Below are 16,687 nucleotides of genomic sequence, written 5' to 3' on the forward strand. Positions count from 1 at the left end.
GTCCAATAACTAACCCTTACCGATCGAACAACCACGAAACGTTCGTGATTTAGAACTCCGGCAGCTTTGCGTTCTAGAAGAGCCTAACTCGAACCAATGCCCTCAACCGCGTGGGGCATTTAAATCCGGTTACTACTTCCCTTGACGGAACCAAACAACAATATCCACTTGGCACGCCAATGTGTTCACAGAAAACCGATTAGAAACGTTCCTTTTGGAATTCCAACTGTACGTCTAACCACACTAAATCAAACGACGTCTTTTTTGACTTAGTGTTGATCTGACTTTATGAGTTAACAAAATCATACTCTTAATCCGGAGAAGTAATAAGTACTGGAATTTTAGGAGTTAAATGGCTCGGGTTCGTAACTCACGGGTTTTGACGAGGTTAATTTCGGCCTAAAGCTGAAAATGAGTTTAGTTGACTAAGGTTTGGGACATGTTGGTATCTGATAAATTAATTAAGGTAAATGGGTGAAAAGGTGGGTGATGTGATTGAGTATGGGGGTTGGAATATATTGAAGTGGGGTGGTTGACTATTTGGAAAAAAAATTGAAAAATGAATTCCAAATGGCTTGATTTGGTGATTAGCTACTGGAAAGACAAGAACTTAATATTTTTGATTGATGAATAAATGAACAATACAAGCTCTATTTATACTAGTGGATTTACTAAATTAGGAGCCAACTAGTCATAGGAAATTAATGAAAAAAATATCCCATAATAAAATAAATCTCAAAATAATCTCTCCCACTAAGTCAACAAAATTTTCAGCTAATTAATATTGGAAAAATTTTACTTTGGCCCTCATTCTTTGCTTCTTTCTTTAATTTGGCCAAATTGTTTCATTTTTCTTCTATTTAGCCCCAAATTGCATTCCTGCACAAAATTCAATAAATATGGCAAAATTAGTAGTGCATTCTCATAAATTAACCAATTTAATTATATAAAATATGTAACTTTAGCATTTAATCAAATTCCCCCTACTTAGCTTATGCTAGTCCTTGAGCATTTTGTATGTATCTGCAAAAGGAAAAAAATTTCTCCAAAATAGGACTTGACCCTCATGGTTTGCACAACTCAACAATTTAATCCTTGCACATTAACATCTCAAATAACCTAGCCTAAGAAGTAAGTAAATATATTTCAGAACTTATTAGAGCTTGATAGACTTACCTTTCATTTTATTATATTTTGTACTTAGGACATTTTTGAATTTTTTGACGCGAGACATGATGACAACCCAAGCACCATGTTCCGATTACTCAATTCGGACGTCTCTAAGCGGGTTATTTTGCCCTACTCATGATAACTTGTTAGCGGAGTGAGTGCAAAGAAATTAAGCAACCACGCGAACCTTTTTACGCGAGATGTAATGACAACCCAAGCACCACGTTCCGGTTACTCAGCCCGATGTACAGCCCCAATTTTTCACTCTTAACATTCGTATCAGAGGAGTATTTTTTTTGCATTCAAAAATTTGACATATGATAAAAAGTAGACAGTCAAGCAAACTTATAATTCCCAAAAATTTCTTACCCACTAAGTCTAGGTTATTGAAAAGTTTCATGTATAAAGAATTAAATAGCTAAATAGGTCAAACCATAAGTGTACCATCCCAATTTAAAAGAAAAATTTTACCTTTTACCAAAAACATGCAAAAATAGCGATGACAGATAAGCAAATTAGAACCAATTTATGTTTCCCTCCCCCTACTTATTTTACATTGTCCCAATGTAATTCAAAGAATAAAAGTAAAGATAAGTAGGAGAAAGAGAGAAAAAATTTATTTGCATAAAGGAAAAGAAAATTTGGGTTGCCTCCCAACAGCGCTTTGTTTAACGTCGTTAGCTCGACGACCTATTATTCAAATTCTGGGCTCCTCGAGAACAATCTCCTCAATCGTGTGCGTTTGAAAATTCTCGTAGAAGGGTTTCAATCATTGACCATTCACCTTAAAGCACTTCCGGGTTTCTTCGCTTTGAATTTCCACTACACCATTTGAGAATAAATTAGTGATAGTAAATGGACCTATCCATTTGGATCGAAGCTTACCAGCGAAAATTTTTAAGGTGGAGTTGTATAGGAGAACTTTTTGTCCTATTGAAAACTACTTCCTAGTGATCATCTTATTATGGAACGCCTTCGTCTTTTCTTTATAAACTCGAGCATTTTCATATGCATCGTTTCTAATTTCTTCGAGTTCCTGAATGTCTAACTTTCGAGCTCTTCCCGCGGTCTCCATCTCCATATTTCACTGCTTAACTGCCCAAAATGCTTTGTGCTCTAATTCGACCGAGAGATGGCACGGTTTACCAAAAACAAGTCGATAAGGTGACATGCCTATTGGTCCCTTGTAAGCTGTCCTATAAACCCAAAGTGCGTCATTTAGTCTCAAGCTCCAATCCTTTCTGTTAGGTTTAACAGTCTTCTCCAATATGGACTTGATTTTTCGATTTGACACTTTATCTTGTCCGTTTGTTTGTGGATGGTAGGCAATGACAATTCGTTGAGTCACTCCATATTTTTCCATAAGTGCACTTACGAGTTTATTGCAGAAATGAGTTCCTCTGTCGCTGATTAATGCTCGTGGGGTGCCATACCTGGAAAAGATAGAACTTTTAAGAAAGTCAACCACAGTCTTAGCATTATCATTGCGAGTAGCATTTACTTCTATCCACTTAGAAACGTAATAAACAGCTAAGAGTATATAGAAATTATCGAAAGAAGAAATAAAAGGACCCATAAAATCGATGTCCCACACATCAAAAATTTCGCAATTATGAATAGGAGTAAGGGGCATCTCATTTCGACGACTAAGGTTATCGACTTTTTGGCATCTTTCACAAGTTTTACAGAATAAGAAGGCATCACGAAATATGTTTGGCCAAAATAGTCCACACTCGAGAATTTTATGTGCGGTGCGTTTGGGTCCAATGTGTCCTCCACATGCATAAGAATGACAAAAAGTTAAGATAAACTGTACCTCTGTTTCTGCTACACACCACCGGGTTACCTGATCGGAGCAATGCCTCCATAGGTAAGGACCATCCCAAATGTAATATCGAGCGTCCTTTTTAATCTTATCTTTTTTAGACTTTGGTAATTCTAAAGGTATAGTACCTGTGACGAGATAGTTTACTATATCTGCGTACCAAGGATGAACCGCATTTGATGAAAGCAGGTTTTCATCTAGAAAGTTATCTTTCAATGGTGTGTCATCTGTTGGAATCAGTAATCGACTCAGATGGTCAGCTACTAAGTTTTCGCATCCCTTCTTATCCCGGATTTCAAAATCAAATTCTTGTAGGAGTAGAATCCACCTAATCAGTCGAGGTTTTGCCTCCTTCTTCTCTATCAAATATTTCAAAGTTGCATGATCAGAAAAAATAATCACTTTAGTTCCCAATAGGTAAGATATAAATTTATCTAAAGCAAACACAACAGCTAATAATTCTTTCTCAGTGGTTGTGTAATTGCTTTGGGCAGCATCCAAGGTTTTCGAAGCGTAGTAGATAACATGAGGCTCTTTCCCTATTCTTTGGCCAAGAACAGCTCCCACACTTCGATCACTTGCATCACACATGATTTCGAAAGGGAAGTTCCAATTTGGTGGTTGCACTATAGGGGCGGAGACCAATTTCTTCTTCAATACGTCAAATGCATCTTTACAAGTCTGGTCAAATTTAAATTCTTTATCCTTTTGTAACAGAGTGCAAAGTGGTTGCACGATCTTCGGGAAGTCTTTTATGAATCGTCTGTAAAATCCTGCATGCCCAAGAAACGAACGAATTTCCCTCACAGATGTGAGGTAAGGTAATGAGTTAATAATATCCGTTTTTGCTTTATCGACCTCAATACCTTCTGAGGAAACTATATAACCTAAAATTAATCCTTTGTCAACCATGAAGTGACATTTTTCATAATTTAAAACATGATTAAATTCTAGGCATCTTTGTAATATCTTAGCAAGATTATCGAGACATTCGTTAAAAGAGTTACCGTACACCGTAAAGTCATCCATGAAAACTTCAATGATTTTCTCGACGTAATCGGAGAATATGCTTACCATGCATCTCTGGAAGGTGGCCGGAGCATTACAGAGTCCAAACGGCATTCGTTTATACGCAAACATTCCAAAGGGGCACGTGAAAGTTGTTTTGTCTTGATCTTCAGGCGCCACCGGAATTTGGAAAAATCCTTAATATCCATCGAGACAACAATAATGAGTCTTACCAGCTAATCGCTCGAGCATTTGATCGATGAAAGGAAGTGGAAAATGTCTTTTCGGGTAGCTGCGTTCAACTTTCTGTAATCGATGCAAACCCTTTATCCATTCTAGACTTGGGTAGGAACTAGCTCTCCTGATGAATTTTGTACCACTGTCACGTCAGTTTTCTTGGGCACGACATAAACCGGGCTAACCCAATCACTGTCAGAGACCGGGTATATCATTCCAGCATCCAACATTTTCTGGATTTCTTTCTTTACTACCTCCGTCATGGGTGGATTAAGGCGCCTTTGAGCATCTCTCTTTGGTTTTGTGTTATCTTCGATGGAAATTCTGTGGATACAAGTGGATCGACTTAGCCCTTTTATGTCGACTATTTTCCAACCAATAGCTCCCTTATAATCCTTCAGAACTCGAACTAGACTTTCCTCCTCGTCTTTGGTTAGTCTGTTTGACACTATTACCGATAATGTGTCTTTCTCTCCCAAAAAGACATACTTGAGGTGGTCCGGTAACGCTTTAAGCTCCAAGGTTGGTGGCTGCAAAATTGAAGGCAACATTTTAATTTGGGAAGGTAATAGTTCAAATTGGTTACCTCGATTCGTCAACGATGGTTGCGTCTCCAAGTGTTTGACAATTTCTCGCAACGGATCTTCTATAACTGCTAACTCCTCGAGACGACTCAATATATCCATGTTAATGCTTCTGTAAAGGACAGTTTCCAACTCATCAAAGTCATGATATTCAGAATAATTTTGAGTTAAACAATCTATACTATCGATACTGGAAATATTTGATAATGAGTTAGGATGACTCATGGCTTCGTAGACATTAAATTTCACGATTTCGCCATCAAACTCCATTGTTAATGTTCCACTCTGAACATCAATTTTTGCGCTTGCGGTACTTAGGAACGGTCTTCCAAGTAAAATGTCAGACGAATTAGTTGAGTTATCGTCCTCCATATTAATAATGTAGAAATCTGCAGGGAAAACTAATTTGTTAACTTTAACAAGGACGTCTTCAAGCAACCCTTCGGGATAAATGACTGACCTGTCCGCCAACTGGATTATTACTCCTGTCTTTTTCAAAGGATCCGCGTTAATTAACTTATAAATAGGATAAGACATAACATTAATGGAAGCCCCTAAATCACCCATGACTTTCTTAATGCCTACATTACCTATCTCACAGGAAATAGCAAACATATATTGGTCCTTGTATTTAGGCGAAACTTTCTTTTGCAGTACTGCGGAGACATTTTCTCCTACATTTACTCTTTCGTTACCTATTAACCTCTTTTTGCTAGTGCACAATTCCTTAAGAAATTTCGCATAACGAGGGATTTGCTTGATAGTGTCGAGCAAAGGGATATTTACCTCCACTTTCCTGAACGTTTCGAGGATTTCTTTTTCCTCCTTCTCTTTCTTATCCTTTGCGAGTCTCCCTAGAAAAGGAGGTGGTATCACAATTGGTTTCTAAATTTCCGATTCTGGTTTGGCTTTTAGATCAGAGATTTGCTTTTCCCGTTCCTTGTCTTGCCTATGACTTTTGTTGGGAACTGGTTCCAAAATTTTTCCGCTACGAAGAGTTATTGCACTTGCATTTTACCGAGGATTCGGCTCCGTCTAGGAAGGTAATTTACCTTGAGATTCCAAACGATTAACTGCCATCGAGAGTTTACTAACTTGATTAGTTAACTCCTGTATTGATGCGTCTGTCTTCTGTTGGTACTTCGCAACATCGACGGCAAGTCTTTCCATAACAGCTTCTAGAGATGTGCTCGGCTTGAGTGGTGGTTGCGGAGGTCTTGGTTGGTACGATGGATTATATCGGGGGTTAGCTCCGTAATTCAAGTTGGGATGATCCTTCCACCCGAGATTGTAAGTGTTGGAGAAAGGATCATAGCGTCTTTGTGGAGGTCCCGGAAAACCTCCGACAACGTCAATATTAGAGGTGCACATGGGCCGGGCCCATAAAAAAATTTCGACCCGGCCCGAAATATGGGCCTAAGATTTTGCCCAGGCCCGGCCCGAGAAAAAAATCATAAGCCCGGGCTCGGCCCGGCCCGGCCTATTTTTATTTTAAAAATTTTAAAAAATTAAAAAAAGTATTTAAAAAATATTTTAAAATATTTTAAAATTAAAAAAAGTATTTTAAAAAAAGTATTTTAAAATTAAAAAAATTAAAAAAAGTATTTTAAAAATATTTTAAAATTTAAAAAAATTAAAAAAAGTATGTAAAAAATATTTTAAAATTAAAAAAATAAATATATTTATTAAATCGGGTCGGGCCGGCCGGGCCCGGGCCAAAAAAGTGGTGCCCGAGGCCCGGCCTGTTTTCTAAACGGGCCTCGTTTTTTTGCCCAAGCCTATTTTCGGGCTTATATTTTTACCTAAACCCTCCCATATTTCAGCCGGGCCGCCCGGCCCATGAGCACCTCTAGTCGACATGTGCCGTTGAATTTTCGTTGAGGATTGGGCACAAATCCGTCGGATGTTCAGATGTAGTACATATTCCACACAATTGGGTCTGATTCTTCTTTTCTGTAAGCATAGATTGAACAATATTAGTTAGCTTATCCAATTTATCTTTTAAGGATAAAACGTTTACCCCATTAACCCGTCTTGTGGGTTCTGAATTCGGCCAATACTGTTGAGAATTTGCCGCCATGGTGGATATCAGTTCTCTTGCCTTTTGAGGAGTCATATTGACAAGCGCCCCTCCACTAGCAGCATCAATCATCTTCACCTCCATAGGGAGCAAACCTTCGTAGAAATATTGAAGAAGTGATTGTTCGGTCAAACCGTGTTGAGGACAACTTGCACATAATTTTTTGTACCACTCCCAATAGTCGTAGAGCGATTCACTCTCCATTTGGCGAATTCCCACTATGTCTCTCCTAAGTTCAGCTGCTTGCGATGCTGGGAAAAATCTGTCAAGAAAAACACGAGATAAGTTATCCCACGTTCTAATAAAACCGGGGGGTAAGTAAAATAACCATTCTCTTGCTGTATCAACTAAAGAAAAAGGAAAGGCCCGAAGTTTGATTTCATCTTCGGTTACTCCCTGTGGTTTCATGCTTGAGCAGACCATGTGGAATTCTCTCAAGTGGGTATGTGGATTTTCGTTCTTCAAGCCTCGAAAAGTGGGCAAAAGGTGAATCAGGCCTGACTTCAACTCAAACGGGGTTTCTCCGGCTGGATAATTGATGCATAACGGTGTTTCCTCATTGGGAGCAGCGGCTAGCTGACGAATGGTTCGGTTCGCCATCCTTTCTGGTTCATCGAGGTTGTCTTCCGCCTCTTATGTTTCACAAAATGGTTTGGTCTCAGGTTCAACCACTTCGACTTGTTTTCCACGTTCAATTGCTTCTACACGTTTAAGAACTTTCGTCTCTTTACGTCGCGCTCGTGCTAATTTTTCGATCTCTGGGTCGTATTCGAGATCTCCGAATGAAGATCTAGTCATGAAGATAATCTAAACAATTTGTAAGTGTTGCCAGTCCCCGGCAACGGTGCCAAAACTGATGGGTGTCGAATCCACCAATATAAACCTATGCCTTAATTTGCAAATTATGCAGTATAGGGAGTAGGGTCGATCCCTCAGAGACTGGTTTACTGTAAATAGTTGCTCGCTTGACCAGATTTATGTCGGGGCAGCTGTCATGCCCAAGACGTTCGGGGGGATAAAAATTTGAAAACCTAAAATTAACAGAAAAATAACGTCCAAAGTAAAGGTTGAAAACAGAATAATAAAAACCGTGAAATAAATATTAAGAAAGATTAATTAGAATGAGTTCAGCTTTAGACACGAATTTTCCTCGTCTTTGAACCGATCCTCGAAATTGGATGAACTCCTCTTTTCCAATAAGCTAGTTATAGCTACCAAGGACGCCTCGGACACCAACTCTTCCTTGTGTAAATTAGTTATAGAACGTCCAATAACTAACCCTTACCGATCGAACAACCACGAAACGTTCGTGATTTAGAACTCCGGCAGCTTTGCGTTCTAGAAGAGCCTAGCTCGAACCAATGCCCTCAATCACGTAGGACATTTAAATCCGGTTACTACTTCCCTTGACGGAACCAAACAACAATATCCACTTGGCACGCCAATGTGTTCACAGAAAACCGATTAGAAACGTTCCTTTTGGAATTCCAACTGTACGTCTAACCACACTAAATCAAACGACGTCTTTTTTGACTTAGTGTTGATCTGACTTTATGAGTTGACAAAATCATACTCTTAATCCGGAGAAGTAATAAGTACTGGAATTTTAGGAGTTAAATGGCTCGGGTTCGTAACTCACGACTTTTGACGAGGCTAATTTTGGCCTAAAGCTGAAAATGAGTTTAATTGGCTAAGGTTTAGGACATGTTGGTATTTGATAAATTAATTAAGGTAAATGGGTGAAAAGGTGGGTGATGTGATTGAGTATGAGGGTTGGAATATATTAAAGTGGGGTAGTTGACTATTTGGAAAAAAATTGAAAAAGGAATTGCAAATGGCTTGATTTGGTGATTAGCTACTGGAAATTAAAAATTGAAGGAAAGGAAACTAAAGAAACAACAATGCTACGTGAAAAAAGGGAGAATGTATTGAAAGACAAGAACTTAATATTTTTGATTGATGAATAAATGAACAATACAAACTCTATTTATAGTAGTGAATTTACTAAATTAGGAGCCAACTAGTCATAGGAAATTAAGGAAAAAAATATCCCATTATAAAATAAATCCCAAAATAATCTCCCCCACTAAGTTAACAAAATTTTCAGCTAATTAATATTGGAAAAATTCTACTTTGGCCCTCCTTCTTTGCTTCTTTCTTTAATTTGGCCCAATTGTTTACTTTTTCTTCTATTTAGCCTCAAATTGCATTCCTGCACAAAATTCAATAAATATGGCAAAATTAATAGTGCATTCTCATAAATTAACCAATTTAATTATATAAAATATGTAACTTTAGCATTTAATCACTCTTCAAGGGAGGAAAAGAGCAATGTCAGCCCATCCCCAGTTTGATTGATCTGACGACAATATGTGTACCTGAAATTGGGAAATGTTGGAACGAAATAAATATTCCATTGAAATAAGAGCAATATATTTGGTAGTGGTCCTGCATTCTCATGTGCTTAATCACAAGTCATCTTTCCTTGGTTTCTAGGCAACTCAACAGTTCATCATCATTAATTGAAACATTAAGGCTAGCATGTGCCTACCCTTATACGGACACAAAAAAAAAAAAAACAAAAAACAGATGAAGAAATAAAACAACATACCTGCAAATTGCAAGGTGAATAACCAACATTTTTCACCAAAAAAAAAAAAGGAGTAACATTCGGAATTCCAATCATCACACTCTTTTCAGAAGGTTTGCCTTAAATGACTAGATAACAATCAAACAGAACTAGTCCTCCTGCTTTTGGATGCAAAGAGTTTTATTCTACTTAAATCTGATTGAAGCCCTGTAACAAAGGGGATGTAGCTCAGATGGTAGAGCGCTCGCTTAGCATGCGAGAGGTACGGGGATCGATACCCCGCATCTCCAAATCTTTTTAATTTTTTTTTTTGGATTTCTTGCTTCCATGACCCGATTCCCAAACCCTCTTTCCTTGCTCAGAAATGGGATTTCATTCCTTATTCTATAGTTTTTTATTTTATGACTCTTGTAACAGTTTCCTCAAAATATAACTTTGTTATGGTGCCTTACTTGGAGCCAGCTCCAAGCACATTTTAATTTTATTTTATGATTCTTGTAACAGTTGCCTCAAAATATATAATTTTGTTATTGTGTGTTTACTTGCAGGCAGCTGCAAGGGTAATGAGAAAATTTTGCAAATCAAACCAACTGACATGGTGATCGCTGAATATGTAAATATATGCGAGAGTGGCTGGTATTGCTGATCAGCAACAGTCTATTTTCGTAGTTTTTGCGAGATAGCTTCTCTGTTAATGTCCCTGGGGAGGGGATTACTGCAAATGAAATGATGTGATTGACATGAATGGAATTGCTGCTGCTCCCCATGTGACTTCTCAGATTGTAATGGAGATGGACTCCTCCAGGCTACCTTTCTGCAACTATATGACTGGGTTCTGCTTAAGACAGGGAATAATGGGTTTTGATGTGTGCCTGTTTAGTTCTTGCTGCCTTTGCTCTTGTAGTTGTGGTTGTCATCCATGACCAAGAACATGATTTGTTAAAAACTAACAAAAAATATGATACTGCGAAACAAAATGTGATCATATGAAGTTATCAAAATTTATACAATATGATTATGACACAAAAATAATACCAAGAATTGCCCGGTCTAGTTCATGAGTTCCTCTTGCTGCAATCTTGTCTTTTCTCATATGCAAATGCAACACTTGTTTTCACTGCAATTGTTTCCACAGCATTAGCAGCTGCTTCATGGCTTAACTTCCGATGAACCCTTCATTAACTTAACTTTTTCTGCATTATATGATATCTTTCACATCATTATTTATCACTGATACAAGGACCCTGTATACATAACAGTAAATACTATGATTTTGTGGCGACCAAATCAACTGAATATGATGAATTGGGTATTCTTTCTAGTGCTTGATAGCCATTGAAAGTCCAATTCTAGGAATACTATTGTTGTCCCTTAAATCGAGCTCCCCTGCAACGGAGACATAGAACCTTTGCCAAATTTCCTGCCGAAGAACAGCACTGACTTTGCCATCAGTATTCATACGAGCCTTCACCAATGTATATGGCAACAGTGCATGCTGGGCTCCAAATGTAAGGGTGGTTGCATCCCTGGAAATTCTATGCTTCAACTCAGCTGCAATTGCAGTCATTGTTGGGGGGTTCAGTGGATGATAAACCGATGCTTTTACACTGTCACAACTATCACTCCTGCATTGTCACAAATGCTAGGTTTTTTATTTCTTCTATTCTAACCATAACAGTTCTATTTTCTTCTCTAAATTTATATACTGAAAGCTCACAGGGTCATGGAAGCAATAAGGAAGGCACTATTCAAGCTCAAACCGGCACTGAATTTGTTTAGAGTCCTTGTTGTTATGTCGATCCCCAGGTCTGCTCCAAGAGAGACGACAGTGCTTCCTATTACACCCGAGATGTTAGCAATCGGATCAAATCCATGTGCAGAGTTTGCCTTCAGTCCTATTCCAGCACTAAACCCCACATAATCACGCAAGTATTGCAGTTCTGCCTGTTATTGCAATCACCATTGCTGTAAGAATTGGCACTGTGCATACTTACAATAGATTCTTGTCCACATTTATTGTGCATTACATTGTTCAAGTTTCAGATGACAAGCAAATTTAAAGCATATTATTAAGTACCTGGCTTGAATCTGGAACAACAACTCTAAAAACTGTGTTCAATCCAGGCAAAACCTCTTCAACTGTAAAACCATAAAAACTTTGTAAGCCAGGAAATGAATCATCAGCTGAATTTCCTACAAACAAGAAATTCTGCTGCATATGATAGACTCAGTTCAACTCAATAGTGCAAGAAGCAACTTGATTAATATATATACATATATATATATGGCCAAAAGCAGATTCCTGTAAAACAGACTTGGAGCAAAAAAGAGAATAAGAGGAGAAAAATTACTTTGGCATGAGAAATCAAAACTCCAATCATAACTTTGGTACCGAATCTGTAGTGGTTGAGGTTGAGCATAATCCTTGTACAGAAGATCTAACAAAACATTCAGATGGTAAGCATGAATGAAGAACAGCAAGTGCTTAAGGAAACAATTCTGAATCTGTATTAAACAATGTTATAAAGTAACCTCTAGCTTTCCTGCCTATAGCAAAGTATAAACCAGGATTCATGATAATTTGTTGTTTAAGCTTTTAAACAGCGGATTTCAGCTTGTTTATTAACCAGTTTTAATTTTAATATATATATATTGTTTCAGGAAAATTTATTGAGAATGAGAAGAATGAGCCAGAAAGGAAGCTTCAAAAGTAGTGACAAACAAAAGATTCCTGTATGAAACGAAATTTCCAGGAACCAATAATACGGTCCATCGAAAATGCCAAGCCTAAATCAGATGTCTCTTATCTTGGATTTGCCTATACTTTTGTGAATTAGTGACTACTTAATTTAATATAGTGAGAAGGATACTATTATTTGCTTCTTTAGTTACTTTTAAGTCTTTTTTTTTTCAAAGAGACTCTTAAAAGAACTGAAAATACCAGCATTAGTGATATTGCCATTTTTTTATGTTCATTTGCTTATTTTTTTTTTCAAATTTTGATTTTGTTTGAGTCAATATGCAATTGCAGCAACAATAAATGAGGATAGAAGTAGAGGTGATTATGGGTTGGGCGGTTCGGCCCGTCTTGACTGTCCGCCCGAAATATGGGAGGGTTCGGGTAAAAATATAGACCCGAAATATAGGTTTGGGCAAAAAAAAGAGGTCCGTTTAGAAAATGAACCGGGTATCGGGTATCACTTTTTTGGCCCGGGCCGGGCCGAATATATAATAAATAAATATTTTTATTTTTTTAACTTTAAAATATTTTTAAAATATTTTTTTTTATTTTTAAAATAAATTGTTGGTGTTTATTAAAAAAATGGGCCGGACTCAGACTTAGGAATTTTTTTCTAGGCCGGGTCTGGACAAAATTTCAAGCCCATATTTTGGGCCGAGCCCGGGCATAAGACGCGGGCTAAAATTTTTTTAGGCCCGGCCCGACCCATGATCACCTCTAGATAGAAATAATCCGAACATTTTTTTCAAAATGTATAGAGAAGAACGTGATTTCATTTTGACGAATTGAACCATTTAAAAAGAAACACCAAGAAAATAAAGGCGACAAATCCTGATGTAGGTATTAGGGGTAGGGAGATACTCCAATTGCGCAAAAACATAATAGAAATAAAATATGACGCAACAATTAAGTTATGAGGGCATACTGGAGCTTATAAAACTAAGATTAAAGGCATAGAAGAGATAGGACAAAATTTTCCTACACCTTTAACAAGGGTTTGAGATCTATTATCTAAGGTAACTGTAGAGGAGGAAGTAAAATGAGAGGTAAGGGTAGAAAAAAAGATTTTGTTACCAAAACTATGATCAAAAGTACCTTAGCCAAAAGATTTACTTGGTTGATCCAACGCGTGATCCTATAAATATTCATTACAACCTAATCCAAACAATGAAACAGATTTGGTTCCTTGTGCATGGGTGGTTGAAAGCGGAAGAAGTCTATCTCCTTGAACTTGGGCTACATGAGCAGTGGGTCGATTATGGCGAGGAGGCTAAGACCCACTTCAGTTTCCTCTTCGATTATCACCTTGTGGCCAGTTTTTTGTACTGTTAGTATAGAGGATTATGCCTCAACTTGGGCTTGGTTTGAGGAAATGTGAAATAATCAGTCAGTCACCTCATCAAGAGTTGGAATGGTTGGGCTAGTAAGAATCTGATCTTGGGTCGAGGCTAAATCTGCTCACAATCTAATCGAAGGAAGTACCATGAAAACTTATCCCATTGCTGCTCCTGGTAAGCGACATTTTTAGTAAGAGACATAACAACATTGAACTCATCCTTCAAAGTTTCAACCTGGCCCAAGTAATTGGCCATATCCTGTTGATTTTGCTGCAGATTAATAAGATTTGAGATAACTTTGTAAATCTACCTAATATTATTGAAGTATAAAGTTTTGGCCCTAGTCCAAACTTTCTAAGAAGTTTTGTAGGACTGAAACAAAGAAAGTAGCTTTGGGTTAAATAAATGCCACGATGAACTACATAATTCAACAGAAGGGACCCAATTTCATTAACTTCATTAACATCAATTTCTAGATGATCCTTGTATCATTTCCCTCTAAACCACAATTCAACATAAGCGACCCAAGATACGAAATTATTATTGCCTTGAAATTTGACAGTAATAATAGTTCGAGAACTTGAGGTGTAACAGTCCGGTTTAGATATTAGTCGGAACAGGTAGTTTCGGGACCACTTAACCGAGTCAAACTATTTATTTTATTATTTTAATGAGTTTTACAGCATGATAGAATTACCTGTGAAAGTTTCGCAAAGAAATTTTACCTTTTAAATAGTTAATTCGGTAAAAAGGATTAAATCGCGTAAAGCAAAAATTATGAGTTCTATAAGTGTAATGACTTATTTGACTTTGGTTTTATTAGTGGGAGTCCTTGCATGGTAAATATACCATAGCTATTTTTGAGTGGACGGTAGTGGAGTTGTTAAAATCAATTTTTATATGTTTCATTATAGGATAAATGTGTAAATTGATAAACAAGTTATATTTTTTTTAAAAATAAAAAAACAAAGGTAAAATTTATGTTCATATTTTTCTATTCTCAACCGAAACAAGTAAAGAAAAGAAGCCATGAGTGTTTAAAGAGTTCGGCACTTGCATGAATAATTTGTAAGTGAATTTTAGCTCGGTTTTTGATAGTTTTTACATTTTTAAGATCGTTGCTATGAAATTTACAATGCCCATGTTTTAATTTTTGAATTTGATGATGATTTTGTGTTTTGCTATTGATGATAGTTTGTGATTTCTGTTATTTGATGATAGAAAATAAAAGATATGTGATAGATTACAATGTTTTGTCTTTGGATTTTTGATGAACTTGAGTAATTTGGGTTAAATTATGAAAATAATATTTTTGAGGGACTAAAATGTGAAATAAATGAAATGCATGGACTTGTATGAGCATGAGGAAGATTCAACCTACGCATGAAATAGTGAAATTATGTGTATTTTTTTTGTGAAAAAAGGATTAAGTTGTGAAAATGTAAATTTTAGGGGCTTAAGTGCAAAATGCCCTAATTATGTGTTTGTGATTTAAATTGAATGGAATATGTTATTAAATAGCCAAATTTGAATATGTTTAGATTAAGAACCAAAGAAAACGAATTTGGATCGAGGGAAAACAAAAATAATCGAATAGTTGTTTTATTTTGTTCGTCAATAACCGAGGTAAGTCTATAAGCATATAAATGTTGTTAATTTTGAATATATGTAAATTTTATATGTTGAATTAAATTTTATGAATATAAATATGTATTGGCCGAATGTTTATAAGCTAGGGAAATATGTTTACAAGATTGATTCGATCAAGTTACAACATCCGAAAGTCTCGTACGAACTTTAGGAATAGCTAGGATACATATGTCATGACATAGGATTTCATTATGTATTATCGTGTAAGACCACGTCTGGGATGTTGGCATCGACTTGTGACTTATGTGTAAGACCTTGTCTAGGACAGTGGCATCGATATGTGATTACATGTAAGACCACGTCTGGGACGTTGGTGTTGTACGAGATGTTCGATTATCTGAGTATCCTTTTTAATTCTGAATGGTTCAACGGGTAATAATAGGTTAAAATCGGGTGAAAATTTGAGCTAGAAAGACTCAGGTACGTACTCATACCAAGTTATAAAAAAAATAAGGTAAGTTGAATGTTGAATTGATGATATAATGTTATATGTTAATGTGAATTATGTGATAGTATATGTGAATATATATATATTCGGCCTAATGATGTAAATGTATTATAAAAAATTAACAGTTAAGTGTACTAATATTTGAATGGGTATTCGGCCAAAGGAGAATTTATGCAAAACTTATATGTTTTGATTTATGAAATTATAAGTTGGAAATGGACATGAGTTAATAATGGTTTATTTCGGTTTGACTAGATTAATTTTGTATATGATTAAATGTTTCCATTACTTATGACTTACTAAGCTGTGAAAGCTTACTGTGTGTATGTTTGCTCTTTGTTTTATAGATTTTGGAAGTTGGTTACGAGCTCGAGAATCGTCAGAGAAGTCTATCACACTATCGGCCATCTTTGGTATTTTATAAATTTGAATTTGAACTTATGACATGTATAGTCTAGTTAATATGTTTGATGTTAAGATATGTAAATATGAGCCATGCGAAAATGGCTTATTCATTTTGGTTAAGCTTGGTTTTATATGTTTTTGGTTAAATACTTGATGTGTTTGATTTTGGGATATATATATATAAGCCATGAAAAAAAAATGTGTAACACCCCAAATTCGGTCTAAACATTATGATCGAATCTGGCGATGTCATATTGTAACACCCCTTACCCGTATTCGACGCCGGAATAGGGTACGAGGCATTACCAGAACACATACACTTATAAACATGTTAAACCGAGTTATAAAATTTCATTCAAATTTAAACTCTTCAAAATTTTAACATGTTTTTATAAATCTTCACGTTATAGCTTCAAAATACTATATTTGTAACAAATAGGGCTTCTGAGACCTAATACATACTCATGCAATTCAATGCTTCATTTCCATTTCATTTAATTCACGATTCTCATGTTCACGATTCAATTTAATTTCTCAATCCAATATACATTTCAATACCACAATAATTCATTTAATTCAAATCATATCATTTGCAATTTCCATTTAATTCACG

At 36.3% G+C, this 16,687-nt stretch overlaps 1 protein-coding gene and 1 non-coding gene across 2 annotated transcripts; one reads left to right on the forward strand and one right to left on the reverse strand.

Moving 5' to 3' along the window:
- Positions 1–9,711: 9,711 nt before the first annotated feature.
- On the forward strand, positions 9,712–9,784 carry TRNAA-AGC (transfer RNA alanine (anticodon AGC)). The gene has a single exon. It is a non-coding gene; the product is annotated as a tRNA-Ala (tRNA).
- Positions 9,785–10,476: 692 nt separating this feature from the next.
- Positions 10,477–12,263, reverse strand: LOC107946495 (mitochondrial outer membrane protein porin of 36 kDa). Its single transcript, XM_016880849.2, has 5 exons — positions 12,027–12,263; positions 11,846–11,932; positions 11,572–11,633; positions 11,212–11,438; positions 10,477–11,119 (listed from the first exon to the last, which is right to left on the reverse strand). The coding sequence occupies exons 1-5, from the start codon at positions 12,067–12,069 to the stop codon at positions 10,813–10,815; spliced, it is 726 nt and encodes a 241-aa protein (XP_016736338.2). The 5' UTR covers positions 12,070–12,263; the 3' UTR covers positions 10,477–10,812.
- Between the last annotated feature and the right edge of the window lie 4,424 nt (positions 12,264–16,687).

Source organism: Gossypium hirsutum, chromosome D12 (genome assembly GCF_007990345.1).
Source record: "Gossypium hirsutum isolate 1008001.06 chromosome D12, Gossypium_hirsutum_v2.1, whole genome shotgun sequence".
Lineage (NCBI taxonomy): Eukaryota > Viridiplantae > Streptophyta > Magnoliopsida > Malvales > Malvaceae > Gossypium > Gossypium hirsutum.